Genomic DNA, 27814 nt, shown 5'->3' with positions numbered 1-27814 from the left:
TATATATATATATATATATATATATGATTTTGTGGAGATTTCTTTGTTAAATTCTCTACTTAACTTATTCAAGGTCTCATTTCTGGATCTGGTTCTTGAACCGATGTCCTCCACTCTTTAGCGTCGGCTCTGCGGATGGCGTCTGTAGTCTGCACCCTGCGAGACCACCAAGACGACATCAACTGGTGCGCCTTCTCCGCCAAACTGTTGGCCACCTGCTCCGGGGACAAAACCCTCAGGATATACAATGCTGAAGACTTCTCCGAGCTGCCTTTCTCACCCCTGAAGGGACACGGCTACAGCGTCCACTGCTGTTGCTTCAGCCCCTGCGGCCAGCTCCTCGTCTCCTGCTCCACAGATGCGACCGTGGTGGTGTGGTCCACGGTCACGGGGGACATCGAGGCCGTCCTGGAGCATCCCGGCCGCAGCCCCGTTCGGATCTGTGCGCTGTCTCCCAACGCCGCCCACCTGGTGTCGGGTGCGTCTGACGGCACTTTGGCTCTCTGGGATTTCCACTCCAAGAGGCTGTCCAGGTAAAGTGAAGCTTTGAGTTTCCTGGGAGCTAAAAAAAATCGTTGTTCAATTACTCGGTAACATGAAAGCAAATTTGTTTTTTATTGTCAGTGATGCAAAAATACAGATACTGTTTTATCTGTTTTCCAGTGAAAAATGAATGTTTTCAGCAAATTTTATAGTCAGAAGACAGAATTTGTTTAGACTAAGAGCTGCTTTTGCATACTTTAGTTAAATCCACAGCTATTCTGTTTATATTCATATATACAACATAATAATAAAATATCATCATAAAATCAACCACAATGTCAGCGCAAACAGCTCTCCCTGCACCACATGGAGCAGTGCTGTGACAATATTTGCTCTTGTTGTCGGCACCAGATCCGTCTGACTCTGAACAGTGATGAAAAGCAAACTGTTCGTTCAGCTGTTGTTGTTGTTTGTTTTCTTTTTTTTTTAAATATATTTTATAAAGGACTGGAGGAGTGAGAGACACAACAATGGTAGCTTGTTCCTTCAGCCCTTGCAGTCAGATGTTCATGACGGGCTCCACCTATGGAGATCTGCGTCTGTGGGATCTGCACTTGAACCAACTCCTCGCAAAGAAGGATGCCCACGACCTGGGGGTGTCCTGCTGCAGCTTCGCTCCCAGCATCCTCAGCTGTGAGAAATCCAGTTGTGGATTTATATAAAGCGCACATTCCACTTCTGTAAATAGGGCTTTTTTTAAAATCACCTCACAGAAATTAAGAGATTAGTGGAAATATAAAGGCAATGTTTTTAGAGGTTCTCTAAGTTGATTTTATTTGTTGTTGTTGTTTTTTTTTTTTAGGCAACCAAGTTGTACAGTTTCGTTTGGCATCTTGCGGACAAGACTGTCACCTGAAGATCTGGGTTATTAACAAGTTCACCTCTGGAGGTACAAATGTATTTAGGTCCACCCACTGGAATTCATTTTCGTCACTTTATTGGTGATATTTAAACCTGTGCAGAACCAGACCTGCTGCTTTACCTTGCAGGCTTTGACATGGTGCTCCTACACACGCTGACCGGCCAGACGGCTCCGGTCTTCTGCTGTGCGTACTCCTCTGATGGGCAGCTGCTTGTGTCTGGGTAAGATCTTAGCTTGAAGAAGAAATAAGAAGAGGGTCTCATTCTTTCATTCTCTCTTTTTTTTTTTAAATCTTCACTAAGTATCCTTTATGCTTCTAAAATGATGTGTAGCTGTAGATTGTAAAACTATGTGCAAGTGCTCTACACAGAGACCGCCACTCGGTTCCTTTTGCTAGTGAAGCTCTAACCATCCTCATTCTCACGAGAAACTCTGTTGCCATATGCTTAATGTAATTTTAAATCACTATCTGATGTTTAATAGGTCAGGCTTGATCTATTTATGATCGAGCTATAGATTTCTGTAGACTGTTTACTTGAACATGCACAGTAAGTAGGCCACCTTCTACATATTTATAATTGCAGTGTTTCATTAAAACCACTAGAGGGAGACAAATGATCAGTCCCCCCCCCCCTCAACATGGAGAACCTGGGTTTGAATTCATGTCTTGGAACTGAACTGATTTTTCATTTTTACGTCTTGCAGCTCAGTGGACAAAAGCGTCAAGGTCTACGATGCGGTGAGTTTCTCTTGCTTACATCGTCGCTCTGACAGACGTTCACTTTCTGTCCCTGATTCCATGTTCCGCACTTTTTTTCTTAGAATAATGCCGTTCCGCTTCACACACTGAACCACCACGACAGGTAAATATTTATTATTTATTTTAATCTTGTAAAATTTTGGTCATTATAAGCACTTTTAATCTTTAGGGTTTAGTTACAGAAAAAAAAAAAACCCTGTGATGAGACGGCAAACTAATTATTTCTACCTTTTTAGTAATACTGCATTAACAGAAAAGAACAGATTGACAGAAGTTTTCAGGTTCATTTGGATTATTTTTCTCTTCTTTTTTTTAAATTAGCAATACTTTAAGAAACTTAAAATTTTAATAGACTGAAAAATACATACATATATTATGATGCATCACTGATTCCGAACATTGCCTTCCATTTTTAAATGCGTAGGACCACGCTCTCTTCCCCCCCCTACACTAACAGATAAGTCACAGATGAATGATCACACAAGCCATTTACAACGATTCAGCCACCTGTGTCTGAAAGGCATCGAGCTCCTTTCAGTGGGGGCAAATGAAAGTGCTTTTGGGGGAGAGAAAAAAAGAAAGAAATCAGTATCTAAAATAGAAGCAGGAAGATAACTGAAGGGGAAAAGAAGTAAATCAAAACTTTAGACAAAAAAAAAAAAAAAAAAAAAAAAAAAAGGCTTCCCGGAAACTCATTTGACTTTAGATTTAAATTCAGACAGAGTCTTGATTGGAGGTTTAGCGGAGCTCTCCTCTCGGCTTCTGTGTGAAGCCAAGGAGCTTTTGTGGATCAGCATTTCTCAGCAATCCAGCTTAGGTTTTAGGGCGCTCTCCCTCATTAACTCTGCCTTTGCCTCTTTAAATCAGCTGAAGTTTAGATTTTTAGATCAGTGGATCCTGGACTGTCTGGAAAGGCACTGTGACATTTGATTTAAGCGTTTCTTTTCAGGTCTTGGAAGGGAAATCGGTGTGTGTTGGGTAAGAGTATTTTCCCCTTTGCAGATTTCTTCTGATCTTTCGTTTGTGTCGCATTTTGATGTTTCACATCATCAGAAAACAAATAATCTAAGTAAGTACAAAATAAAGCTTTCACATGGTGATTTAATATATAGTATTATTAGTGTAAATTAATAGAACATTTTCTAATAATGAATTAAGTAAAAGAAAAATCTGATTTGAATTAGAATATTATATAAGAAGCCTAAGGCTGCTGTCCAAAAGGAGGGTGAGCCACAAAAGGTAATTTCTAAAGAAGGTGACAAGTCACGGGTGGAAAATTGAGTGGAAGGAAAAAGTGTGCTAGAAAAGGAAGTGGCCACAGAAGGGGTAACTGCTGCTTTTTGACAAGCTTTCCATATCCAGCTTTCTGTAGAGCATAGTTTGGGTATCATTCATGTACCTGACTCCCTCTGCAGGTATGTGACAGCATGCGCCTTCCATCCAACCTCACCACTGATCGCCACCGGGTCCATGGATAAAACCGTAAACATCTGTCGCCTGGAGGACGGATGCAGAGGTGAGGAGAGAGCAAAGGCTCAAAAGTCACACCATTAAGAGTAACATACATATAATTTATTCATGGAATAAAAATTGTCCTGTAATCTCATGTTACGTTTCCCTCCTTTACTTCACATGCTGTTCGGCGGAAAGGCGGGAAGTCGTCGCCTGGTTAGTTTTGCATTTTATCTTCAACATTAGCGTGGTTGTGCTGCGTCTACTCTCCTAGTGATTATTCAGAATAGAAGATAATTGGTGAAATCAAAACCTGTTAGTTAAATCTGGGTTTATTAAACTGGCCTGTCATGCTAGTAGTGCCTTTTTTTCTTTTTTCATTTTAATCCAGCTCCCCCTGGCAGCGAGGGACACAGGTGTTGTGTGCTTGAGTGCTCTCTCTTCATTACACCTCAGCCTCAAGTGTCTCAGGTTGCTTTAAAAGTGCTTTGCAGGTCCCTTGCTTTCAGTTTTGGTTTCGTTTTTCTCTGTCTTAAAGAACAGTCTGTGGAGACACCCGGTGAAGGTGAGGGATTAACAAAAAAATCTGTGCTGCAGCCGTCAGCAGCTGACCCCCCTCTCGCCTTGACTCGCCCTCTCAGGAAAAGCCGCGGCGGGCCGATCGAAGCTGCTGGTCGCCGATTGGTCGGAGGGGGACGTGTCGGAGTGGCTGGTGGAGGAAGGACTCCAGGGATTGGTGGACAAATTCAAGGCCAATAACATAGATGGGACAGAGCTGCTGAGTCTCACCAAGGAGACGCTGGCGTCAGAGCTGGGCATAGGTGAGGAAGACAAATGTCACACTCTGCTCAGTGAGAGCACCACCACTTGTTCACTTCCTCCCTCTCTTGTAGTTCTCATCTTTTTTTTGTTTTGTTTTTTTGTCTCAGATAGAAGAAAAATAAATGTTTTACAGCACTGATCTCTTGTAAGAATCGACAAGGAAATGTGCAGGGATTAGGATTTCTTTTTACCTATTATTCACATGGATAAAGGGGCAGCGCAGTGGATTAGAGTGCGGGTGAAGGAATGAGTGTTTTCGCGGGGTTTTAACTCGGCGAGATTACATAATGTTAGGCTGAAGCGCCAAAGCGCTCAGCTTTAAAGACTTGGTCAGTTCTGGCTTTAATCTGGTGCACTTTGTAGGTTACATAACCCAATCCTCAAAGCAGAATTTTCCATAAGTAATAAAGTGGATTTTACACCTAATATCGTTAAGCCCCTTCTGGTCATTTCCGTGTTTGTTTAGGATTCTGTTTATTTTTTATTTATTTACTGTAGCACAGTTTAGCTCTCTTACTGTTTCCGTGTGTTCGTGAAGCGATGCCGCAAAGGCTGAAGTCTGAGTGTTATGTTGTTGATTTCAGTCTACCAGCTCAGGCATCATTCGTCACGTCGTTCTCAGCGAACGTTTGCTGTAATGCCACGAAATGTCGTCATATCCATCCCACAGTCGCTGTCAATCACTGCTCAGTTTACACAGCATCAGCGCTGTGACAGCTTGTGTTCACATTGATCTGTTTTTAGCAACACAGCATGAATCCCACCTTCTTAGCAGAGCTAACTTGGAGAACAGTGCCGAGTGGCATCGTGTTTTATCTGCTGCTATAGCAGACAGACAGACAGACAGACAGACAGACAGACAGACAGACAGAGGGAGGAGGCATGTTTTCTTTTTTTCATCCCCAATGGTGGGAATCAATCGAGTCGTGCTTTGCTTCCTAAAAGGTAGAATGCAGCGGTAAGTTTGTCAGGGAGGTAAACAAAACAAAACAAAACAAAAAATGTTTTGTGTTCATCTGTTAATCGTGTCCGATCTCTTCTGTACTTTTTCTTCTCGAGGCTTTTCTGCCTGTTTGCTGTTTAAACTGGACAGACGTGGTGTGCTCCCATGGCGTTCACTCTCACCCACGCTCGCATTTGCCATTCAGAGAGTGAAAATTGATAAACGCAGGAATGACAAATGCTCAAGACGCTCACATTATTGTGCATGGAAGTGTTGGGTCAAGAGCACATTTTCTGCTGTGACATATTTCTTCATCTTTTTTGTGTGTGTGTGTGTGTGTGTGTGTGTGTGTGTGTGCGTGTGTGTGTGTGTGTTTTGTTTAGAGTCCGTCGGCCTGCGAGGTAAACTCCTGAGGAAAGTGGAGGAGCTGAAAAGTGGTTCCATGTCCTTGGGGGTTCCTGATGAGTTTCTGTGTCCGATCACCAGAGAGCTCATGAGGGAGCCAGTCATAGCAGCTGGTAGGTCAACATCACTGCTTCAACATTTTTCACATTTAGTCTCGCTGTTACTACAAAACTACATTCATTTTATTGGGATTTTATGTAGGAGACCAATACAAATCGATGCAATAATAGTGTACATTTATGATTTATTTTTACATGTATATAAATAAAAACTGTAAAAGTGAGGTTTGTATCTTTATTCAGAAGCTTTTTCCTTTTTATTTTGAAATAAACAAAAACAATGCACTGCCTCCAATAGCCTTTCGGAGGTCACCTTAATATTAATCTGAGTAACGTATCGGTATGAGATGTTTGTTAGAGAACATTAGCAAACAAACATCATCGCAAAATAGGTAATAAATCAATATTTAAAGCTTTAGCTATTACATAGTTCCATCCTGAAGGAAAACTGGTGAGAGGCTGCAAAAGACTAGAGACTGGGACGGAGGTTCACTTTCCAGCTGCCAGATGAGATGCAGCGGAATCTGATTTATTTTGAGCCATTTTGAGAAAAAGGGCAAAATTTTGCAGGTTTTTATTCGTAAAAAGAAAAAAACGAAAAGAAAAAATGAAAAGACTTCACAATAATGCACCACTTTGTGTTGGTATACTACAAAAAGCCGCATATTACAAGACACTTAAATCCTGTTGTCACCGACCCTTCCTGCTCCAACAGACGGCTACTCGTACGAAAGGGAGGCAATCGAGAACTGGATCCACACCAAGAACCGTTCCAGCCCAATGACCAACCTTCCCCTGCTGACGACACTCCTCACGCCCAACCACACCCTGAAGATGGCCATCAGCCGCTGGAAGACCAGCCAGTAGCGTCCTCCGACCTGGTCGGCGTGTTTCTTTCCTTCTGAAGTCGATACAAACAAGATGCGTCTGCTTCTGATTTATTCTCACGCTGAGGTTCTTTGCGGAGGAGCAAAGCTGGATTAGGTAAGGACGAAGATTGAGTGTAGATCTGTCCGACTCGAACATCCTGCATATCGGAGGCCGGCAGCTGCACCGCAGCAGAGACTGAGATCTGTTTGTCACCACTGCTGACAGACAGTGTGTTGCTAAAAAAAATATAATAAATGTGGAAGAATCAGTTTAAAAAGTCACAAAAAAAAAAAAGAAAACTTTTCATTAGTTGATTTTTATTCAAGTTCCACAGTTATGTTTATATTTACTTTATAAGTGGGTTCACAATTATGTCAGAACAAATTAGAGGAGGGTGACATGATGATGTTGGGTCATGAAGTACTAGAATGTGTTCTGGAGAGACAGAAGGTCAAAGTTGGTCAAACTGAGCAACATCTGTTGCCACCTGCCCACCTTATAATGGGACGTGTCGGCATTATGAATACTTCCTGAAGTCTTAATATGAATCAACCTGAGCTGTGAGAATCTGTGAACACGGTGATGTTATTCTTCGCCTAGACTCTTTCTGTTGTTTATTTCTAGAAACTCTGCCTTAAAGACAAATATGTTAATTTCCAGAAATGAGACCTTTACATGAAATACCGCTGATCACCACTTGGTGCATATTTTGAAACATCTCTGGCCTCTTATGTTGACTTGCACTTAAAATCTGTAAAGAGGATGATTAAAGTTACAGTGCCAAATTTATTGGTACCCTTAATAAAGATGCATAAAAAATATTTTTTTGCCTAATAGATGTATAGTATTTTTTTTTTTAAATCTGGTAAGAAATTATTATTTATTTATTTATTTTTTTTTTTTTGCAGAAAATGTTATGCTTTTAGTTTACAATATTTGTTCATTTCGGAACAGAATCTGTTGTTGCGTTGTCGTTTCTTGGCACCACATGCGAGCAGCGACAACACCGGGCCAAAACAGCTCAAGCTTTTAGTTCTCAGGAACATCTGTCAACATCCAACTGGTAATAAATCACTTACATTCATTAAAACCGTGTGACATTTATATGCGGCAATGTATAAAGTTTAATTAAAGCAGTCGGTGTCATTTCACTTTAATGTGAAGATGGACAACAGTTTTTTCCACTCATGCATGTTTTTCGATTTTACTGTGAAAGAAGCAGATATAGAAATACAGTCCTTCGTTAATATATATATGTTTTTTTATTATACCACAGTTATAATGTGGCAACACTGTGTATATCATAGTATAACTCTGCAAAGGGTATATGACAACTATGGACATAATGCAATGTAATAAGTCTCTTAAGGTTTATCTGTCCTACATTCTGTGATTTCTCTCTTTGCGTCCTTTTAAGCTCATGAACACTCGATCTAAATATGTTCTCTGCTATGCAAAAATAAATAACATACTGTATACTGTGAATATCGATGCAGTAATGTCCAGTTATGACAAGAGGTTTCCAACAATGTCATTTACAGTGCCATTTCTTATCAAATGTACCAAGGAAGAGAATCTTAAAAGTCCACAAAGTAATCTCTGCTGAAGCCTGCAACGCTGACAGATAAATCACCTAACAAGGAAATATATTATCTGCAAAGGTCGTGTACACCGTACAAATATAGATGTTTTTTAAAAGACACCTGACAATAGAAATGGTCATAACCTGTAGCTAACAGCGTGAGGTTTTCGTCTATTCGTGCACAAAGCTTCCTCTGGCTTATTTATTTCGTATAATTTGCTAAAAGTTGACACAACGTACTCCATTCTCTGTTTTAAATCTCTACTTAAGGTATGTCTGGTTTCCATGAATACACTAGTGTGGTTGTATGCGTCTAAGCAAAAGCATCGTAGCCTGAGTTCTGGTTCTGGTTCTAGATTGTATATGCAGTGCAGCAGCAGAAATCTACAAAAACAGGCTCAGGGACGGGAGCTGCTCTCAGATCAGTCTCCTTGCTACCTTATGCGGCGACACGAGCACGTCTGCGCTCTGACGAACTCCCCTCAGACGTTGGACTCTATAAACGAGCGTTTGGGTTTGATGGGAGCCATGTGCAGCGCCGGGTTGTCCCTCGTGAGGCTCGCCTGTCTGTGCCGGCCCTCGGGGAAGAGTAGCTGGGAGGACGCGGCGCCTCTGCTGTCTCGCTGGTTGGTTCTCTCTCCGAACTCCCGGACCTGCAGCTGGCTGCTGGAGAGCTGCTCCTGGAAGGAGGCGCGTTTGAACTCGTTGCTCAGGCCCTGGAACTCCATGACGGACATGCTGAAGCTCTCCGCTCCTCCCGGGCCCTGTCGGCTCATGCTGGAGCTCTGCTGGCTCTGGACGCGCACCGCCTTGTCCATGACCCCCATGAAGGGCCGGGGCTTTAGCTCGGGCTTGGCCTTGAAGCTGCCGCTGCTCTTGATAGGACACGGGGCCAGGTCCGGCCCCGGCTGCCTGCCTCCGCCGTCCGACAGGTTCCCGCTGGAGGCCTGGCTGGAGCTGGAGCCCCTCGAGCCCGCCGTCCCCCCGCCTCCTCCACCGCCATCCCTCCTGCAGTCCAATCCGGACCCCAAAGCCAGAGCGAGGCTGTCCAGTGGGCCGGAGTGGGCGGACAGTCTGTCGGAGCCTCTGGAGAAGCTGGAGGAACGCGGCTGGAACATCTGGAGCGGCCCGGGAGGGGAAGAGCTGTTGGGGGACAGCGGGTGGTAATGCTCGGTGGGACTGTGTCGCGAGTGTTCGCTGGCTGACCCGGAGCAGATGTCTATCCCGCCTGGAGGCGCTGGCCTCAGGGAGGTGGAGATGTGCCTGCCTGGTAGGGGGCTAGACGGGCCGCAGAGAGACATGGGCCTGACCGCGCCTCTGCTGCCCGACTGCAGAGAGTGGCAATTGTGATGAGTCCTGGCGCTCTGACTCTGCGTCTGTCTGCTCATGCTGTGGCCGGGCTCAGACGCGTCCGCAAACAGCTGGTTCTGAACGAAGTCGTCGGGAGGGAAGCACGGGGACTGATCGGGCAAACCAAACGTCACGCCTCCGGGGAGCGTCCGGTTAGGACCGTACGGATTCAGAGGCCAGAACTCCGGACTCTTCCCACAGTGGAGACCCACCTCGTCCCCTTCCTCCCGGTCCTCCTCCCTCTCCGGATCGAGCTGCTCCGCCGGGATCGGCCTCTCCAGGCTTCCCTGTGAATAGACGTCTGCTTCCTCCTCTGTGGGTTGGTGATGGTGGGCGTGGGGGTCCCTGTTGTAACCTGGCGCCGCGTTGTTGCCGACTAGCTTCTGATGATGTTTGCATTCCTCCTCTACTCGCACCAGCAGGCGGCGGATCTCCCGGTTGGACGGGCAGAGTCGTGCTGCTTCGTGGAGGTCTGCCAGCGCTGCAGCAAACTGCCTGGAGAGGACAGGGGGAAGCCAAGAGGGGCTTTTTGAAGCAAAAAAAAATACTTTACAGAGCCACAGAGGATTTTCACATGAATTGCTCTAATTTCACATAACAATAAACATAAACACAGTATGATTTACCTGCTGCTCCTCTTGGCCCGTGCTCGGGCGTAATAAGCCTCATAAGACCGGGGTTTCAGTTCCAGAGCTTTAGTCGCAAACTCCTCTGCGATGCCAAAATCCTGCGTTGTCACAAAGAACCATCGTTTTAGCTACACTGCTGTGAAAATGCATCGTAAAAACAAGTTGTCGTATCAGACAAAAGTAAGCCTGGGAAAAATCTAAGCAACAGTTTTCAAGTACAAACTGCCTTGCAGTGGCATATCATTTAGATTTAAGTGTCCACTTTGACTAGGCCACTCTAAAATCTTTGATTTTTTTTTCTTTACATATTTGTTTAAACTATCTCCAGGTGACAGTTACTATGAGACAGATAATCCATGAAAAAAACAATCAAGTTCCTCTGCCTCTTTCTTGTGATCCTATTGCTCTCTGCAGAAATAAACCGCTTGGTCAGAAGAAACCAATCAGGGCCAGGAGGAGTTACCATGGCCACACATGACGGTGAATAAATAGTTTTTCCTGTAACGGTAAATTATTTTTCCACCATTAGCACATTTAGCAGCATGCATGTACACAAGCATGACTGACAGCACTTCCTTCCTCCTGGCTCTGATTGGTTGGTTTTGACCGAGAGAGTAGTGTTTTTCAGACGGCAATAGAAGCACTGGGGGGAATTATTTTTGTAAGCGTTGCGTACTGCAGCTTTAATTATGGTATGTTGTTCATATCTTGAAGCATCACACTGCCACCATTGTGTTTGGTTGTGGATGCGATGTCCTTTTTTCTGAAATGTTAGTTTTATGCCAGCTCTTGTACGCCTTCCAAAAAGTCCTACGTTTGTTCAGAATATTTTGCTAAATGTCTGTTTATTGACAGGTCTTTTGTTTTCCTTTCTCCCTCATGGATGCCATCTTTGTCCAGTCTCTTTCTTATTGCTTAATCGTGAACTCTGACCTGGATCGAGTCAAGTGAGGCCTTTTGATATAGATCTCTGGAGCAGCTTAGTACCTTCTACAGACTGAAAGTGAGTAAAGGTTTCTTTAGATGTGTTGCTTTTTGACATCTTTTATCTGGTTAGATTTAATGGCAGTAATCAGACCTGATTAAAATGTGGTTAATTGCCATTAATTTATGTTTTAACAAGGGGCGCACCCACATTTTGTATTAACTCGGGTTATTAGCTGAAGAAAAAGAGAAAATAGACCTGTAATGCCGCGAATACGTTTTCACAACACAGTCTGACGCCACGCTCAAGCCTCAATCATTTTTATTGACGAGAAGTAGAAGCGAGCGAAACAGGCTGAGAGCTGCTGCTTGTTTTCCTGCAGGTTTTCTCCGCTCCTCTCATCACTCCCAGGTGAATATTTAATGACGCCGACACAATGTGAATTTGTCCTTGGAAAAGAGGTCGAAACGGCGGCGCTGAATTCTGATAATCGCTGATGAATGTTTAATGGCGGTATCATGTACACTCTCTCTCGTTGGCTCTCAAAAACATTTGAGTTACAACGGCGAGGATCCAGCCGGCGCCCTGTCGAAACGCACAGAAAGGGAGAGCGCTTCCTCCCGCCGGTCGGAGAGAGTGACCTTATCACATCACATTATTTGCTCCATTATTCATCGGCCGCAGTGACCCTAAGGATGGCATTTTTACACAGTCTGTTAGGACGTCTGTCATCACCAGGGTGGTTTCGAAACCTGGCCGCAGGCCACGCACATCCGTCTCCGTGCTAACAGCCCGCACATTATGCTTCCACCTGCTTCCGGGTCTTTCTCTCTGTTTATCGTACCAGGGAGACGTCGAGTTAGGTCTGAAAAGGAGCAATATTTCTGCAGGGTGCCCGCACTAGTAGCTTTTTAATGTTTGGAGAGATAAATTATACATCCGAGGGAAAGCGTCCCCCTGCACTGGTCAGCCCGTCCTTCTTTTCCCTTCCCTCAGCATCTAATAAACCTGCTGGTGTTAAATAGTGCATGAGTGATACGGCTTTTTTAGGGCCTCACGTTGGTTTTTCTGCGGCAGCGCGAGAGGTTCAGATAGAGGGAGACTCGTAGGTCTTTGAGTCCTTTCAGCTCGTCTCCCTGGCCCTCGCGAGGGAGCTTCCTCAGAGCGTACTGGTAGCGCTGGCCGGCTTCCTTCATGCGCCCCTTCTGAGGAACACAAAGGGACGCCAGGATCAGGCTTGGAGCTCTTTTATTCCAGAGATTCTTCACAACAAACCCCTGGATGAAAGTTACCTTGTACAGTATGTTTCCTTCCTCCATCAGCTTCTGCAGCAGGATGAGGAGAATGTCGGGTTTGGAGGAAGCCATGGCCCACGTAGCGTGACCTGACGGTGGAGGCGTACAAACGTTTATCTTCACGCGATCCGGCTCGCCGCGTCGCTTTTGCGTTTGATAAATCACGTACCTGGTCGATCGTGGGGAGCGGTTTTGTAGCCTTCGTCGTTTGCGATGGAGAGCGAAGGAGGATCGAAAAAAAAAAAAAGAACAGGTGAGAAGGAATTTCGAGTAGATGAGATGAAAACGTAGCAATGAGCTGCACAGCGATGCTACAAGAAAACAAATCTAAATCATCTATTGATCAGGGTATGACAGAAACTACGACACACAATCATACCAAGTATTTTGGTCTAGTTTCCAGTGCGAATGTCTTGAATACACTTGAAATAAGACAAAACTAACTTACAAATCACTTTTTAGCACAATATAGGAGCTTGTCTTAAGCTCCTTAATTATGGATCATAGCATATCCCTGTACATGTACTGTATGGATTTACGTCTGCCTGTCTTTTTAGCAGATTTGAGCTTTTTCTGAGTGCATGTTGCACTGGCTGATGGCACTTTAAATCTTGTTGTCCACTTGCCAATGACAGTACAGTCTCTATTCTGTTCTAATACTAAAATTCCTGCATGCAGGATTCACTGCTGGTGTGTTCTGCTACTCGTTGTGTTTTTTACTTGTTCTGGATCCTTTCTTAAGCAGTGAAGCAACCAGAGCCGGGTTCTGGCAGCCCGCCGGTCGATCCGAACCTCTGGTACCGCCGTTGTCTGACCCTTCCAGCACCGCTCCGTGCTCCACCAGGCTGTGCACCTGAAAACAGATTCACACTCCAACAGAGTGTCTTCGATACCTCAAGTCATCTGGTTGATTGCCCCCTGCCCTCTCCACTGCAGTCGCAAACCCCGACAACAATCTGCTCGGCTAGTTAATCCCACTGATTCTCGAAAAATGTTAATCATCAAAAAGTTTTGATTGTCTTCCCGGTGATCAAGAGGCTCGGTGTGAAGCTTTGCGACTCCGTGTGACGCGTGATTGCCGCAGTGCAAACGATTTAATTGCGATTCCAGTCAAACAATAATTATGTCTTGCAACTGATTGTCATCAGGCTCTGCAAGGCCACGAGGACCTAAATTCACACTTCCTTTTCTGTAAAACAAACAATTTTCGACACAAAAGCAGGAAACCCACTGTATCTGCGTCCCCGTTGAGGGCGGCCAGGTCGAGCGGAGTTCGTCCCTGCCGGTCCGGTTGGTTCAGATCTGCTCCCGCCTCCACCAGGAGCTGCACCACGCCCTTCTGGCCCTTCATGCAGGCCCAGCTAAGCGCCGTCAGCCCCTCCTGATCGGTAGAGGACAGAGAGGCACCTGGCCACCGACACATGATGCGAATGTTTGATTTTAGATCAGTGGTCAACAAATGTCACTGTAATTGTAAAGCGCTGAAAGTCGGGGGGGGTGTTTCTCACCCTTCGCCAGCAGGAGCTCAACCGTGGCGGCGTGTCCTTCGGAGGCGGCCAAGATCAACGTGGTGCGACCCTGTTTGTCGCCGATATTGATGTCTGCACCTTTCTTTAAAAGCAGCTCAGCGACCTGGGAAAAACAAAAGGGAAAAAAAAACAAAAAAAACTGTTGTCATATTTTTCAAATTTCCATATTTTTCAACAATTTTTCTTTGGCTTATTTTTATTCCTAAAAAATACCTATTTGCTACAGATTTACAGTGGAGTAGCCTACTATATGAGACATTAAAGACTGTTAACGAAACCTGACAACAGTGGAAACAAACAAAAAAATCTTAATTTTTCAAATGTGTATTTATTGCAAAAGTATTTTCTTTTCATTCAAATAATTTTGCTTGGCTAGTCTGGAGAGGAGAAGCTATGTGTTTATGTAACATATTGCACATGCTTTGTAGATTTTTAAAGTGAGTTTTTATGCTTGCATTTCATTTCTAATTCAGAAACAGCTGCCACGCAAGTTGCTGCCATTTGGAGCAACTTTGGGAGTTTCTTCCAGTCTGGTCCAAAGACATTTCAGCAGCTGGACAGGCCATGAATTTAGCTTTAAAACCTGGCACTACTACACACCTGAGAGACACTCACCCATAACACATGCACATAAATCTGTATAAACACATATTCATTATGATTTCTGAGTCCTGAAGGCTAAGCTGAAGATTTAAAGCAGTAGATTAACTGAAAACAGGTACTTATTTTAGCTTGGACACAAAAAGCAATCCTTTCCCATGCTCCATTGCATATTTCCACACTTCTCCAGACATCATAAGCAGTAAAAGCAAACTGTGTGTTCTTCAGACGAGGACATCCTGTGTCTGCGACCGAGGCCCCTCCCCTCACCTGTGTGTGGCCGTGCTTGGCGGCGCTGAGCAGTGGGACCATCCCTCTGCGGTTTGGTACCTCCAGCTCTGCTCCGTGCTCCAGGAGAAACACACACATCTCCAACCGCCCTCTCCCCGCTGCCGCGCTCAGCACTGATGGAAGGGTTGGCAGGGAGATCAAACGGCGAGGAGAGGTAGAGGATGGAATCGGCACATTTGGGAGAGAAGAAGAAGAGGCATCACTTCGACACAGAAAAGGGGAAAGAAAAAAAAGACTTTTCATGTTGCAATCATTCGAGTGTGCTATTCTGGTGAGAGGCTTTTGTGCTTTGAAAGATTTATTTCTGTTCCTTGGGTAGAATAAATTGTACAACAAACACTAGTATAGGTTTGAATTTAGCGTTGTTTTTCTCTAATCCACAAATGGTTAAAATTTTACTCATATGTATACATACATCACCAATAACACTTGATTCTGGCCAAAAGTTGTCCAGGTTCCCTGACACAGATCCAGATTTTAAGCATAGCTATAATTTTCCAACAGAGTCGAGGTCAGAGCTTCACTAAAGCAATTCCAGACGCTTAGTAATTCCTGATTTGTCCCTTCAGAAATTAGTTTTAATGTTCTGGGATCATCATCGTGTCCAGCTTTTCAACCAGCTGGACCAAACCGTCCCTCCCTCTGACCCTTCTGGATTGTTTAATAAATGCAGAAACCTCCAAGGCTCCAAACATCTATCATGAGCTGGAAGTTGATGGAGCAGTGAAGCACGATTTTACACAACCGTGGAGTGACGGGCTGCAGACCAAGAAAGAAGCCGCTTTTCCTAAACCGACCTTGAAAATCGACTAAAATTTGCAACTGTATATACATAGAGAAACCAAATGCATGAGAACAACTTTATTAGTCAGATGAAAAAAAAAGTAGAAAAACTTTTGGAGGAGTCATGATGAGACATTAAATTCGGTGTGTGACTTCATTGGTAGAGCAGGTGCACCATGGGTAGAGACTCCCAATTCCATTTTTTTCCCTTTCTCGTCCCCTTTTCAAATTAGTGTTCAATAAAGCCAACAGGAGCCAATTAAATCTTAAAAATAACCTAACATGGGACCAACTCCAAAGTATGGTAATAGCAGAATCGTGCTGTGGAAATGTTTTGCCATCTGTGACAGTGGTGGATTAAATATTTTAAAGGTAAAACCATATCCATCGCATTTTATATCCTATTTATATTTTATCTGAAACTAGAAAGGAAATGCAGTTGGTTGTTCCAGCAGGATAATGATCCCAAACACACATCAAAACTCTTTGAAAAGGATAAAGCAAGCTACTTCTGACCAAAACCGGAGCTTTCTAAAAAAAAAAAAAAAGTCCCCGAGATCAAAATGTTATCAGTGTTCCTTAACAGCTAAATAAGAACCAGAGGCAGCATACAGAAGCAAATCTCTGAATAACCTGCGCCCTCCTCAACCGGCTGATATTATTTTGACAAATGGTGGTCCTTATTTTCGCTACGGTCTTGCTGCTAATTGAGCAGCTTGGGATAAAAGCGAGGTATCGATGCGTTTTAACCCCACAGCGAAATGACTTTATATTTCTCGCGTCCACATGCCTGAGAGGCCAGTCAATTACACAATGCTGCCTTTAATGAGGAGACATTGTCATGAGGGACAAAGAACAAACAGAGGCTCAGTCTTTGCTTTGAAAAGCTTGGATTTAAATACACACGAGTGAAAAATGCTCTCATTAAAGACAACATTCAATAAGCGTGATGCACTCTGTACGCCGCTGCCTGGGGTAATCTAAAGAGAAGCTGGAACGCCTGGTTCAGTAATAAGACCTTAACATGACTGTTTTACCTGCACTAATGGACTCTAACCCAATGATGCAGAGATTTCATATTATATATGTGATTTACAAGGCTTTTTCATGCTCCCGCGTTTTCGATCCGAGGACTGCAGGGGACTTTTTAACACAATTACACCGTAATGGTGCAGCGAGCACAGATGCAGACTTCGTCCGACGTGGCCTCATGAAATGGACCAAACGGAAATCTGCATCTGTGACGAAGGTGAAATATCGCAGCTGAATAACAGCCACTCTTTGGATGCCGTAAAAATCGCCTTCGCTCGATTTAGCTTCATTTCGGTAAAACAAAGCCGTTTGGCATCAGCCAGAGCGTCGCCGAGTTATAAAATTTTTACTTTAAATTCACGGGAAAGAGATAGAACCGGCCTGACATGTTAACACTTGAGCCCTTGAGCGTGACTCCAGCACCACGCTGACGGACGGAAATAGGTGAGAAAGATAAATCTGTGACTGATGGGAGAAACGCACCCGTTTCTCCCCAGAGTGAGTCGTGAGCGTCCATCTGCACTGCCAGCTGTTCATCTTTCAAGTCCAGAAAGCTTTTCACCACCTGCAGAAAAGAAATAACACAATTTGACAGTCTTCTATTGCCGCCTTGCTGCGTGCAGAACACAGACCAAAGCACCAGCGGAGCTTGAACTAGAGAAAATAACAATCGGCTTCAAAGGTAATCTCCAGCGTCTGCCGAGGACTCGCACCGTGATCTACATGCAGATGTATTTCATCGGCGCTAAATTTTTTTGTTTTGTTTTCATCTGAGTCGTACCTGCATGTGTCCCACACTGGCCGCGGCCGTCGCCGCTTGCTGGGCTGCCTGCGTTTTCCCAATCGTCGTCTCGTTGCCGTGTTGCTGCTGCGGATCGGCAGGGACATCTGCGCCCCAATCCTGGCCCAGCAAGATGCTGGTGATTTCCGCATGGCCTTTCAGCCCGGCATGGACCAGCGCACACTGGCCGCTCTTATCGGCGTGCCCCACCTGGCAACAGAGGGGAACACAGAGGGACCCTCAACCCTCATCCTGGCTGAGGCTGTAATACACTGGCCTAGATCAGCCTCGTTTATTTAATCTCTCTCCCAGAATAGAGCTTCAAACTGTGGTGACTGTAAAACCAGAGCAGTCCAGATATCTTAAGAGGCAGAGTTCTGTCACTGTAGTGCAGGATATTACTGTAGAAACCTTTTCAAATGTGGATACAAGCATAAAAAAATCTGTATGCCCACCCATTACATTGTATGTTTCTTCTTATTTCCCATTAGCCACACGCATTTCAGAATGATAGCCATTTTTTAATTCGGACGACGTTTTTGACACCTTTTACACCAATTATTGCCATAAAACGTTACCCATTATTATGGACGAACTTTATCACACCTGAAACTGAGGACTTTGCTCTTTGTACGTCTCACCTCAGTCGTCAACTGGAAGGAGATGAAGATGTGCGACGGGCTGAGAGACAGTTGTCTTTATGGTTAGCTTTAGCCGTTTAGCATTAGCCGGGCTGAGATTCTTGTGTAGTGGCTTAATGGTACTGTTTTTGTTTAGCTGTGCTCACCGCAGGAAATAACTATGAACATATATTCTCCATCGCACCATGGCGGCCATTTTGAAAAATGTCCACAAGGAAAGGAACTCACAAGATCAATAACATGTGTTTGATTTCTATGGCTCAAAGTATGTCGCTATACATTAATCTAATTGGTGATTTTGCTATGACAACCAGGTTGGCCATCTTGAAAAATATAAACATTTTCAGTAAACATTATTTCTCTTGGTCCCATCATGTATCATTTGACACCAAAAGTATTCATCTGTGATAAAAATGGGCAAATTTAGTGGGATAAAAAAAAAAATCTTCCTTGACAGCCATCTTGAAAAATCGCTGGCAACTTTAATTTTTCAGTAGATAACTTTTGTTTTTCATCTTTTCTTTTTCAAAAAAGCAAGCCACTGAAGCATCTCTGCCAAGTTAGGTTCTTGCATCCACATGTGAGAGATTTTGCTGAAATATTAAATAATCTGCTATAGGACAAGAATATTTAGACTGATCTGTGGTACACTCTACAGAAACGACACTGACCTTTGCTCCTTTCTTGCAGAGCAGGCTGACGATGTCGGCGTGTCCCGCCGCAGCCGCCAGACAAAGCGGCGTCATGCCGCTGCCAGTGGTCCCGTCTACAGGCGCGCCCATTTCGAGCAGCAAAGCCACCATCTCCACGTGACCCAGGTGGGCATGAACAGCCAGGATGGGGGCGTGTCCTATCACCTCCGTACACCAGGTCACACTCGCTCCACCGTGCATCAGCAGACGGCTTACCTGCGACATCATTTTCACAAAGCAACAAAATATATATCTTTGTCTGAATTATCTCCGTGCAGAAAGATGTTCTGTTAAAGCTCGCTGCTGTGTGTCACCTTGATGTTAGGGGTGTACAGGTTCCTCAGGGAGCCCAGTGCAGCTGACAGACTGTCTGTGCTGCAGTTTACCCACATGGCCTGAAGAACGCTGGAGGACACGCCAGTCTTCTTACTCAGACCCTGTGTGAGGAACACAAACACACAGAGTCAGATAACACCTGCTCCGTTCTGCATGGCACAATCTGAGTCGTGTCTCAGGAGAAAATCAATATGAACAGCGTGAAGCACTCACACTGAAGAAACAATATCAGCTGTGGGTGTTTACGTTTATGACTAGTGTTGATGCGTGTGGTTGATGTGAAGGGATTTTTTTTTTAAAAGTGAGGTTATATGGAGGTATTATGAGTAGTCAGTGTCTTCTAAACAGTAGAGGTGAATATGAAGAATAAAGGGGAATCATCACAGTCAACAAAAATAAAGCCTTTAAAACATCAGTCTGTTTGTAATTAAATACTATGTTTCACTGAATGACTCGAGTCAGAAATGAATTAACCTTTTAATAATATTTATTGAAAATGGACTACACTAAATATTACACATCTCAATTTTTGCATGAGGCAATTATTAAAATGTTCCCACCTAGTTAATGCCAGATAGTAGAATGTAATAATAATTTAAACAAATTAAAAATGCACTCAAACTGCTAGTAATGTTTAAGTTTGGGTTGTTTGAGGGCCATTACATGAGCTCCGTCTGTGATGGCATAACTCTGGCCTCTACTATAAATAAACACTGACTACTTATAAGTTCATACAACCTTACCCCTCCCCACCCCACCAAAAAAAAGCTGACTTTTACGGACCAGAGGAAGATGCTCATGTGTTCAGTAACAGGCCTACAGTTAAACACCGACCACTCGGAGGTGTTGTTACTTTGAAAATGTGGGCTTTGAGGATGTGGTGTCCCAGTTCCATGGTCTGCTGACGGTTCAGCTTTCCCTCCTGTCTGGAGAACATGAAAGCCAGCAGAGCGTGGCCACTCCTGGAGAAACACGCACGTGCAAGAGTTTAATCATTTGAGCGTTCAGATACCGAAACTGATGTATCATGAATAGAAAGTTAGGCTCACCTCGGGTCACAAAGAAAATCTGTGCTTTCTCCATCCGCTCTCCAGACCAGCCACTCTCTGAAGGAGGGATGGCACAGCATCCGAGTGCCATCCCTGCGTCTGACCTACAATCACATGTCGATAATTGAGAAAAACTGAGTCAAATTACACTTTGGGTTGTTTGAGAGGCACGTTTGTAACTAAATGGACCCTGACTCAAAATTAGATTGATCTACGTCAGTCTAGCAAAGGTTTCTATGATCAAACCCTCACAGTAAATAAAACCCCACCATATTATTAGAACCATCGAGTTAAGTCAGTAAATGCCAGATTCAATACAAACAAAGGCTGTATCATTATAGATTCTTCCACGAAGTAACATCAGGGGTCTTACCATGAATCCAGCCAGACTGTCTAATCTCTGCTGGAAGTCGTTCCACTCCAGCTCCCCCTTCACACTGCCTGCGTTCAGTGCCCTGAACATTTGTTCATCAGTCAGTGGGTGCAGAGACGCCAGCGCCACATTTAGCACCGGAAGGACCCGCTCGAAGACGTCTTTATCCGGAAAGCTCACACGACACATCAGCAGGTACACCTAGCAGACAGAGCCAGTCGTCGTTGAGGCTTTACATTTGAAACGTGACGTTTTTACAAATATTGCCATACATTAACTCTGATTGATGTCACGTTGATGCATGGAAAAAGGTCTGCTTGTGGAAACGTATACGCTTTTTTTTTTGTGCACAGTGCTGCGTTTGGTTAGAAAACTCTTACATGTCAGATGTTTCTCTCATATGGGTTCATTGTAAACACTAATTAGATCATCTGGACCGGGGAAAGCATCTGCTGCGGAAGGGAAACAACAGAAGCTCGTCAGCATGTTGGAATCCATTTTCCCCCCCATGATCTCAGCTGGTTCGTATTTCAGCTATCCGGACTGTTGGATCGTTAGACTTCTGATGTCAAAGTCAAAAGTTTATGTACAATATGTAAATATATATGTGGCTTAAAGTAGCACAGAAAGAAATGCTTTGTTTTTGTATCACACGGCTAGTCAAAAACGTATAATAATGGATTCAATAAAGATTAACAATGATTATTTTTTTCCCACACTTTGTTACAAGCTGATTCTAAAATCCATTTGCTAATAGTTTCTTCATGTTTTATGAGACAAATGCCAAATTTAAACCAAAATTTAACCTTAAAGATTCAGCTTTTGCTTTGAAGCTGACTCTCGAGTTGCAACTGGATTCAGTTGATTGGACAAAATACTTAATGGAACAATCTAGTCTGGTCAATATGAGGTTTTGCAGTTCTGAAGGGCTCTGAAGTCAAATGAAATGTCTGTAGATATTCATCGCTGAACTGCGTGAAGCCATAAATCTGGGAAAGGCTACTAATAAAATATTGGTAACATTGAATGTTCTGAAATCTACTGTGGTCTCTACTATTCTGAAACTGAAGAATTCCTCGTTATTCAGCCTGAGGAGAGTGAATAATCCAGGAAGAGGGTTCTAGGTCAAAGAGGTAAGACTGAGCTCCAGCGTTTCTTAGCAGAAACAACCAGAAGTCCAACCACCAATAACTAATCAGGCCTCTATCTCCCAGTGGCGAGGCCCGCTTCAATTTTGCAACAATAGCTGATTCAGATGGCTGAATTAGCTCTTTTTTTGCCTCCGGGGTCAAAACTGTCAAGTTGCAAGTCACAAAACCTTTTTTAGTTTGTTTTACTTTTGAAAACAACAAAGACCGTTTTACTGTAAAATTGTCTGTTTTCAACTAAATAAGTTATATTTTCTTGAAACCAAACCAAGTGTTCTGATTTCCTTTACTAAGATCTGTGTTGAACCAAACTATAAAAAAAGAAAAAAAAAAAGTATTTTGTTTTTTTAAACTGCATTAACCACCTCGGCGGATGAATAAAATTTATTCTGTTTTTGAAATGTGGTCCAGGGTCCCCAACAGATCCCAGAGCCACACTTAACCAGATTCTTACAAAATTCCACACATTAACAGGTAAAGAGACAACCTTAAAATCTGTTTTTACTTGATTTAATTTTGGATGCATTGCAAGTTTTAAAACAGCGTGGAAAAAATGGTAACACTTTATTTGAAGGGGTGTGCATAAGATTGACATGACACTGTCAAAAATATGACATAACACCTGTCATGAACATAAAGAAGTCTTTATGAATGTCTATAACTGTTGTCATGAAGTGTCATTCGGTAAATAATGACACTTTTAATGCAAAGTTGCTCTAAAAGTTGCATTAAAAGTCCATTAAAAATGCAAACTTTGCATTAAATTATCATAATTTACAAAATCATCCAAAATTTGGTGCTAAATCTATTTTTCTATAGTAAGTGTAGAAAAGGTGACCATGCTAACTGCCCCTCCCTCTTGTGTATTTTACTTGCAGATGAAAGAAGATTTAGTTTTCTTTTCTTTTAAAGGCAAACATTAACTAGCAATAGAGAGATTACAGTAGCATTGTGCTGCCAATATCTCTGTGCGGCGTATTCATTCAGCAGGATGCTAAAAGAGCTTGAGGGGTTATAAATTCAGGAGCCACTGACAGCATGTAATTATTCTTTTGAACCTGAGAAGAATGCAAACATCTATACAATGTAGATGTCCAGAAAGCTTTTAATTTAGCCCTAATTTGGTCCAATTATAGCCGTTTTAGACCAAAATCTCCAACCTTTTCTATTCTAGGAGTTCAAGAGAGAAACCAACACATATTTAACCCACTATTATTCTCCACATTCATGACAAAATCGCTAAATCATTATGCATTCCAATTTGTGTGAAGACAACAAGCCATGCTCCTCTGACATCCTAATTTCTTAACACTTTTGATTATGTCACGTCGCAATGCTTCTACCTTTGTTGCAGTTTCCTAATTCTGGCATTCTGCGTAAAGTTTTTGATCCTGTCATGTTATCTTTAATAATCTGAACAGCGTGGGGGTAAGCTTCTTCTCTGTTTTCATAAAAGAAAAGACCAGAACAATAGCCGCCTGCCTGCGTGATTGGTGCGTGGACACTAATTACTTCAGCTTCAGGGCATTTTCTGACAGGCGGCTCACCAGGGTGACAGATGAGTGTTAAGACATTCAACTTTAGCCGATAAAAGACAGAAGGGCAGCTTCCAAAAATACACCTACAGAAGAGAGCGCCTCTCTTTCTTTGGTGGGAGCGAATGTTAAAGATTACGCAAGAAATAAAACAAGAACTTAATAAAATAAATGTCCGTCCACCCCTGAGTTGTGATCTAACACAGCGTGTCCTGCAACAGTAACACATAACACAAGATGTATTATTGGGATGTTTGTGGGATGCACCAACACAATAGAACAGCACAAATAAAAATCTGGAAAGTGTGGTGTGTGTTTGTTTTCATCCTCCTCGCAAAGACACACTTTGCTACAATTAGTTTTTTGGGGTAAACCTACAGCAGCTTTGAGCGTCTAGAGAGTTTTCGCTCATTCAGAATAGCTCAAACACAGATTCACAACTGTATTTAGGTCTGGGCTTTGACTTGGCCAACACATGAATGTGCCCTGATCTAAACCAGTCCACCGTAGGCCAGGCAGGTGAACCAGATTGAAATCCTATAGTATAATAATTGAAATGCCAACAGATTTTCCACCTGAGCCGTGGATCTCTGCAGCTCCTAAGTTATAATGCTCTCCTTGGTTTCTGTGTGTCATTTTCTGGCCTGTCAATTTACATAAACAGGATTGTCTTTGTAGGTTCGCAGCTGTGCTGTACCACTCATTTCAATTAGTGATTGATGCATGAAGGTAAACTTTATTTATTGGGTAAATTGTAAACGCCTTACATTTCTATAGCACTTTATCAAGTCAGAGGACTCCAAATCGCTTTACGCTACATTCAGTCTTTCATACAAACATTCACACGCTGATGGTGGTGAGCTACGTTGTAGCCACAAGCTGCATAGCTTATTTATAAAATAGTGGAATAAATCAAGGTTTCTGATTTTAATGTGACAAAACAGCAAGAAGTTGAGAGGCACCTTTGAATCTTTTGTAATGCAGCATCCGAAGACAAACACAAATGTCTGACCTCTGACAGGGAGACGGGCACAACCAGGTAGTTTCCTCCTTTCAGAGCCAGTTGACCTTTGTGGAAGAGATCCAGAGTCAGCTGGAGATAGAGGATGGAGCCGTGGCTCCGGGTCGAGAGGTTGCTGCTGAACTTGCTGAGGAGCAGAGGATCAGGAGCTGAGCCTGTCGGCGTGGTAACATTAGTGGCAATCTGGCTGCTGCCGCTGACCCGGTGATGGATGTAGTCGCTCAGGTCAGCTCCCAGATCACTGCTGTCTGGCAGGATGTCCAGCGAAATGCCAGCAAAGGGAAGGAGCGTGGTGATTTCCTGCACAGGAGGAAGACCGCTTAACTAAGGGTTCAGTACATATACATCAGCGATTAGAGAAGCATCTCTTTGGCACATAAGCTAAACATAAAGGCACCAAAAATCTGGAGCCATTATTCAAATGCTGTTGTCTCTGACTCATGGGAAGGAGTACAGTAAATAGTGTGACAATGACTCAAGCTCCGCCATTGCTCACAGGCATCTCTCAGATTCACATTTCAGCTTCTCTCTTGCCATCTCCAGCTGCTCAGTGTTGGCTAAAACAGGCTATGATGAACAAAAAAAAATTGTTTCTCAGTCAATAAGTGTTTCAATTAAAGAAAACTGACATTTAGTTTCAGGAACACACAGTGCATCCCTGGTTGTAAACTGTGCTTTACTTAACTCTGTCGCTATCCTCTGTGTTTTTAATGAAACTTCTCGTATATTAAGGATGAAAACGCAAGAGTAGAATAACAGTCCTGCTTTTCAATTTTGCCATCTTTTTTTTTTTCTCTCTGTCTTCGGACACACCTTAAGGAAAAGGACTCTAACATGTTTTGTATTCCTCCAAACTCTAATTTAATTATGTAATCGTCTGGCGAGTTGTCAAGCTCCGTGCTCCCAGCAGACTCCCGCTAGCATTACCAACAATTCAGTGTGTAATCCATGCAAGCTTTTGGAGGCTTGGCTTCGGTATAGGACAGATGTGCCTACTGTTTGGTGAGATTAGCAACCAGATTGAGAAAATACATCAGACTACAGAGAGAGCAGCGGTGCCAAACTCTGAACGCCACCGCTGAGCAGCGTGGTGGGAAGAGCACAACATGCTACTATCCAGCAGTTCAAGCAGCGCAGCAGTAAGACTTTACAAAAAGATGAAATTGCAATAGATTTGACACAATTTTGAGACAATCTGTACAATGCTCATTTAACTCAGAAAGATTTCACACATGCAAGGGTCTACTACATCATTTAACAAGATTTCACTCAACAGATTTGAAATATTTTTTTCCCCCCCTAAGTTAGCATTCACAGTGAAATCTGCAAATTATGCACAGTAACTTGTACATTCTGTGCGGGAAATACAAAAAAAACAAAACAAAAAAACATTCAATCAGTTGATTTCCGTCTAAGCCTGCCTTTTCTATACAAGACAGAGGTGGAATAAAACATTTTTTTTTTGTTTTTTTTTCCAGGGAGGTGAGCAATGCAGTGCACAGTAAGACAATTATTTGTCATTTCGAGATAATCAGCACAGACTATCGCTTGAGGGAAGCGCAGAAACAACTGCACCGCAGACAGTGTGAGTAATGTGGAGAAATGTTTTTTTCTTTTTTTTTTCCAATTACCTTTTGGTATTTATTTAGCTGACAGGTACAGAATGGATTTGCTTAAGCACGAAGAGGCAACGTAGACACAGTAGCGTTGAATGCTCATGTGAGCGTGACTCTTTCTGTCGAACATTATCAAGCGTCTTATTTTATCGCAGAAACAGCCAGCTGGAGAATCACCTGTACAGGAAATACTATCAAATATGCTAAATATAAAACTTTTCACAGGAGGCCTCGGTAAAAACAAGAAAGCTATTTTCACTTGTTCCGAGTTTATTCTGACCACAGAGTGGGACTGAGTGGGTGGGGTATGAGGGAAACACAGACGTAGGGAAGCAGAGGAGGAGGCGAAAAATCTTTTTAGCTTACGTGCACAGTGAGCAATCTTAACCGTATAGAACGGGCGCCACCTTGGAGTGCATTATTAAGTTTTTATGGGACATGACTGTATGTTATGACAGTCAATGACAGAGCTTAAAATACAGCTAGAGAGGCAGGATTCGCGCACAGCCATGTGCCTCCAGTGTTTGTGGGGGGGATATTTTAGGGTTACGCAGAGGAATAAAATAGAACAGAGCCGTTGTGTGCCGCTACCTCCATCCACCACACGCCAACTCACCACCAGCCCCGTCCTGACCGTGACCACCAGCTTCAGCCAGTGGGGAAACTTGGAAATGATTTTGGTGATAAAGGTGGCGACTGTGTCCCCGTAGTCCGGCTTGTGAAACTCGGCTTCGTTGAGACTGTCGACCAGTATGATGTAGTCCTCCTCGGGTAGCCTTCGCTCTGAAAACAGGAGGCAGAGAAGAGATGGAGAGACTAATGCACAATAATAACCTGACGTCGATGTTGTTACCCTTGTAAATGAGTGTGACACTGATGAGACCGGTGCGTCTTTCTCTAACGGCACAGGACGTAATGAGAAAACGGTTGATGTGTCTTCAGCTGAAAGAGGCTGGAGGCCATTGTTGCAAACTGACTTGATACACGACGTATCCATCATGTTTCACATTATCGAAGCTGTCAAGCCAGTTCCACAAGGCTGCGAGGACCAGACAACCCACATTCACTCACACGAGGGCCTCTCTGGGTTTTTTTTCTCTGACCTCTTTAATAGAGATGAAATAGACAAAACACTCCTCTGCTCAGACTGCGGAGGGCCCCGACTGTAATAACACATCCATCTAGCTGACTGCATCATGAGAAAGTGAGCCGGTGGCTAATGAGCCCACAACATCCAAGCCCCCCCCTTTAAAGTATTTGGTGACCTTGAAATCCCGGGGGAGGCCGATGATTCACCAGGGCAAATATAACACTCATCGCTCCTCCATCTAAAATGACAAAACATCCGTTTGAACGCTTTAATGTTTCCAGCCGCTGACCTTAACTAGGGAAAATAATCTATGAGCCATCATAGTATCATTAACAGGCAATTTCGCGCAGGAGATGAACCCTTAGCACGCCTGAAAGCCGAGCCTATTAAAAACCAAAAAGAGTTATTTAGATTTCAACATTGCATCGTTTCCCTCGGTACCTTTGCGCAAGCTGGCCAGAGGCTCGAGGACGCCCTTCCTGAAGGCAGCAATGGGATCCTGAACGCAGGAACGCAAGCTGAGCTGATTTTGCAGGTGCGGCTCCTGTGCCAAGAGTTCCCGGTACGGGGCAAGCTGAGGCGCTCTGGCCAGCAGGGCGGCGACGCTGTGGACGAACTCTGGGACCAGGCAGGTGTAGGTGTTGTCTGCCTGGCAGAAGTGGTAGGCTACCACCTGGCAGGGGAAAGCAGAGAGTGAAACAGTGTAAAACTGAAGTGCAATCTGAAACCACCTTTTTCGCAATAATTAACTAATGTTGCTGGCAATATCTGGTGGAAACAGAAAAAGCTGTAAATGTGGA

General features: G+C 43.6%; 2 protein-coding genes across 8 annotated transcripts in view; one reads left to right on the top strand and one right to left on the bottom strand.

Annotated features, from left to right (window-relative positions):
* The window catches only part of wdsub1 (WD repeat, sterile alpha motif and U-box domain containing 1), an 11273-nt gene extending 3736 nt beyond the window's left edge, over positions 1–7537 (top strand). For 3 of the 5 annotated variants that reach the window (XM_016675390.1, XM_016675391.1, XM_007560101.2), the window contains exons 2-12: positions 122–533; positions 989–1176; positions 1346–1432; positions 1533–1626; positions 2111–2144; positions 2228–2268; positions 3581–3681; positions 3816–3833; positions 4259–4438; positions 5766–5900; positions 6562–7537. In XM_016675390.1, the coding sequence (XP_016530876.1) occupies positions 136–533; positions 989–1176; positions 1346–1432; positions 1533–1626; positions 2111–2144; positions 2228–2268; positions 3581–3681; positions 3816–3833; positions 4259–4438; positions 5766–5900; positions 6562–6713 (1428 nt within the window). In that variant the 5' untranslated portion in view covers positions 122–135 and the 3' untranslated portion in view covers positions 6714–7537. Of the gene's footprint in view, positions 1–73; positions 534–988; positions 1177–1345; positions 1433–1532; positions 1627–2110; positions 2145–2227; positions 2269–3580; positions 3682–3815; positions 3834–4258; positions 4439–5765; positions 5901–6561 lie in introns of all 5 variants that reach the window. The other 2 variants (XM_016675389.1, XM_016675388.1) reach the window with 1 other exon arrangement.
* Positions 7538–7955: 418 nt separating this feature from the next.
* The window catches only part of LOC103143531 (protein TANC1-like), a 40629-nt gene continuing 20770 nt past the window's right edge, over positions 7956–27814 (bottom strand). For all 3 annotated transcript variants that reach the window (XM_007560100.2, XM_016675386.1, XM_016675387.1), the window contains 19 exons: positions 27456–27687; positions 26541–26707; positions 24300–24608; positions 20605–20805; positions 20232–20335; positions 20036–20144; positions 19161–19283; positions 18826–19062; positions 17514–17723; positions 17216–17297; positions 14897–15030; positions 14006–14129; positions 13729–13904; positions 13218–13350; positions 12667–12696; positions 12495–12586; positions 12261–12407; positions 10275–10375; positions 7956–10143 (listed from right to left, as the gene is read on the bottom strand). In XM_007560100.2, coding sequence (XP_007560162.1) covers positions 8781–10143; positions 10275–10375; positions 12261–12407; positions 12495–12586; positions 12667–12696; positions 13218–13350; positions 13729–13904; positions 14006–14129; positions 14897–15030; positions 17216–17297; positions 17514–17723; positions 18826–19062; positions 19161–19283; positions 20036–20144; positions 20232–20335; positions 20605–20805; positions 24300–24608; positions 26541–26707; positions 27456–27687 — 4074 coding nt within the window. In that variant the 3' untranslated portion in view covers positions 7956–8780. The remainder of the gene's footprint in view (positions 10144–10274; positions 10376–12260; positions 12408–12494; positions 12587–12666; positions 12697–13217; positions 13351–13728; positions 13905–14005; positions 14130–14896; positions 15031–17215; positions 17298–17513; positions 17724–18825; positions 19063–19160; positions 19284–20035; positions 20145–20231; positions 20336–20604; positions 20806–24299; positions 24609–26540; positions 26708–27455; positions 27688–27814) is intronic.

The sequence above is a fragment of the Poecilia formosa genome, unplaced genomic scaffold (genome assembly GCF_000485575.1).
Source record: "Poecilia formosa unplaced genomic scaffold, Poecilia_formosa-5.1.2 Scaffold113, whole genome shotgun sequence".
Taxonomy (NCBI): Eukaryota; Metazoa; Chordata; class Actinopteri; order Cyprinodontiformes; family Poeciliidae; genus Poecilia; species Poecilia formosa.
This window is presented reverse-complemented; position numbering and strand designations above follow the sequence as displayed.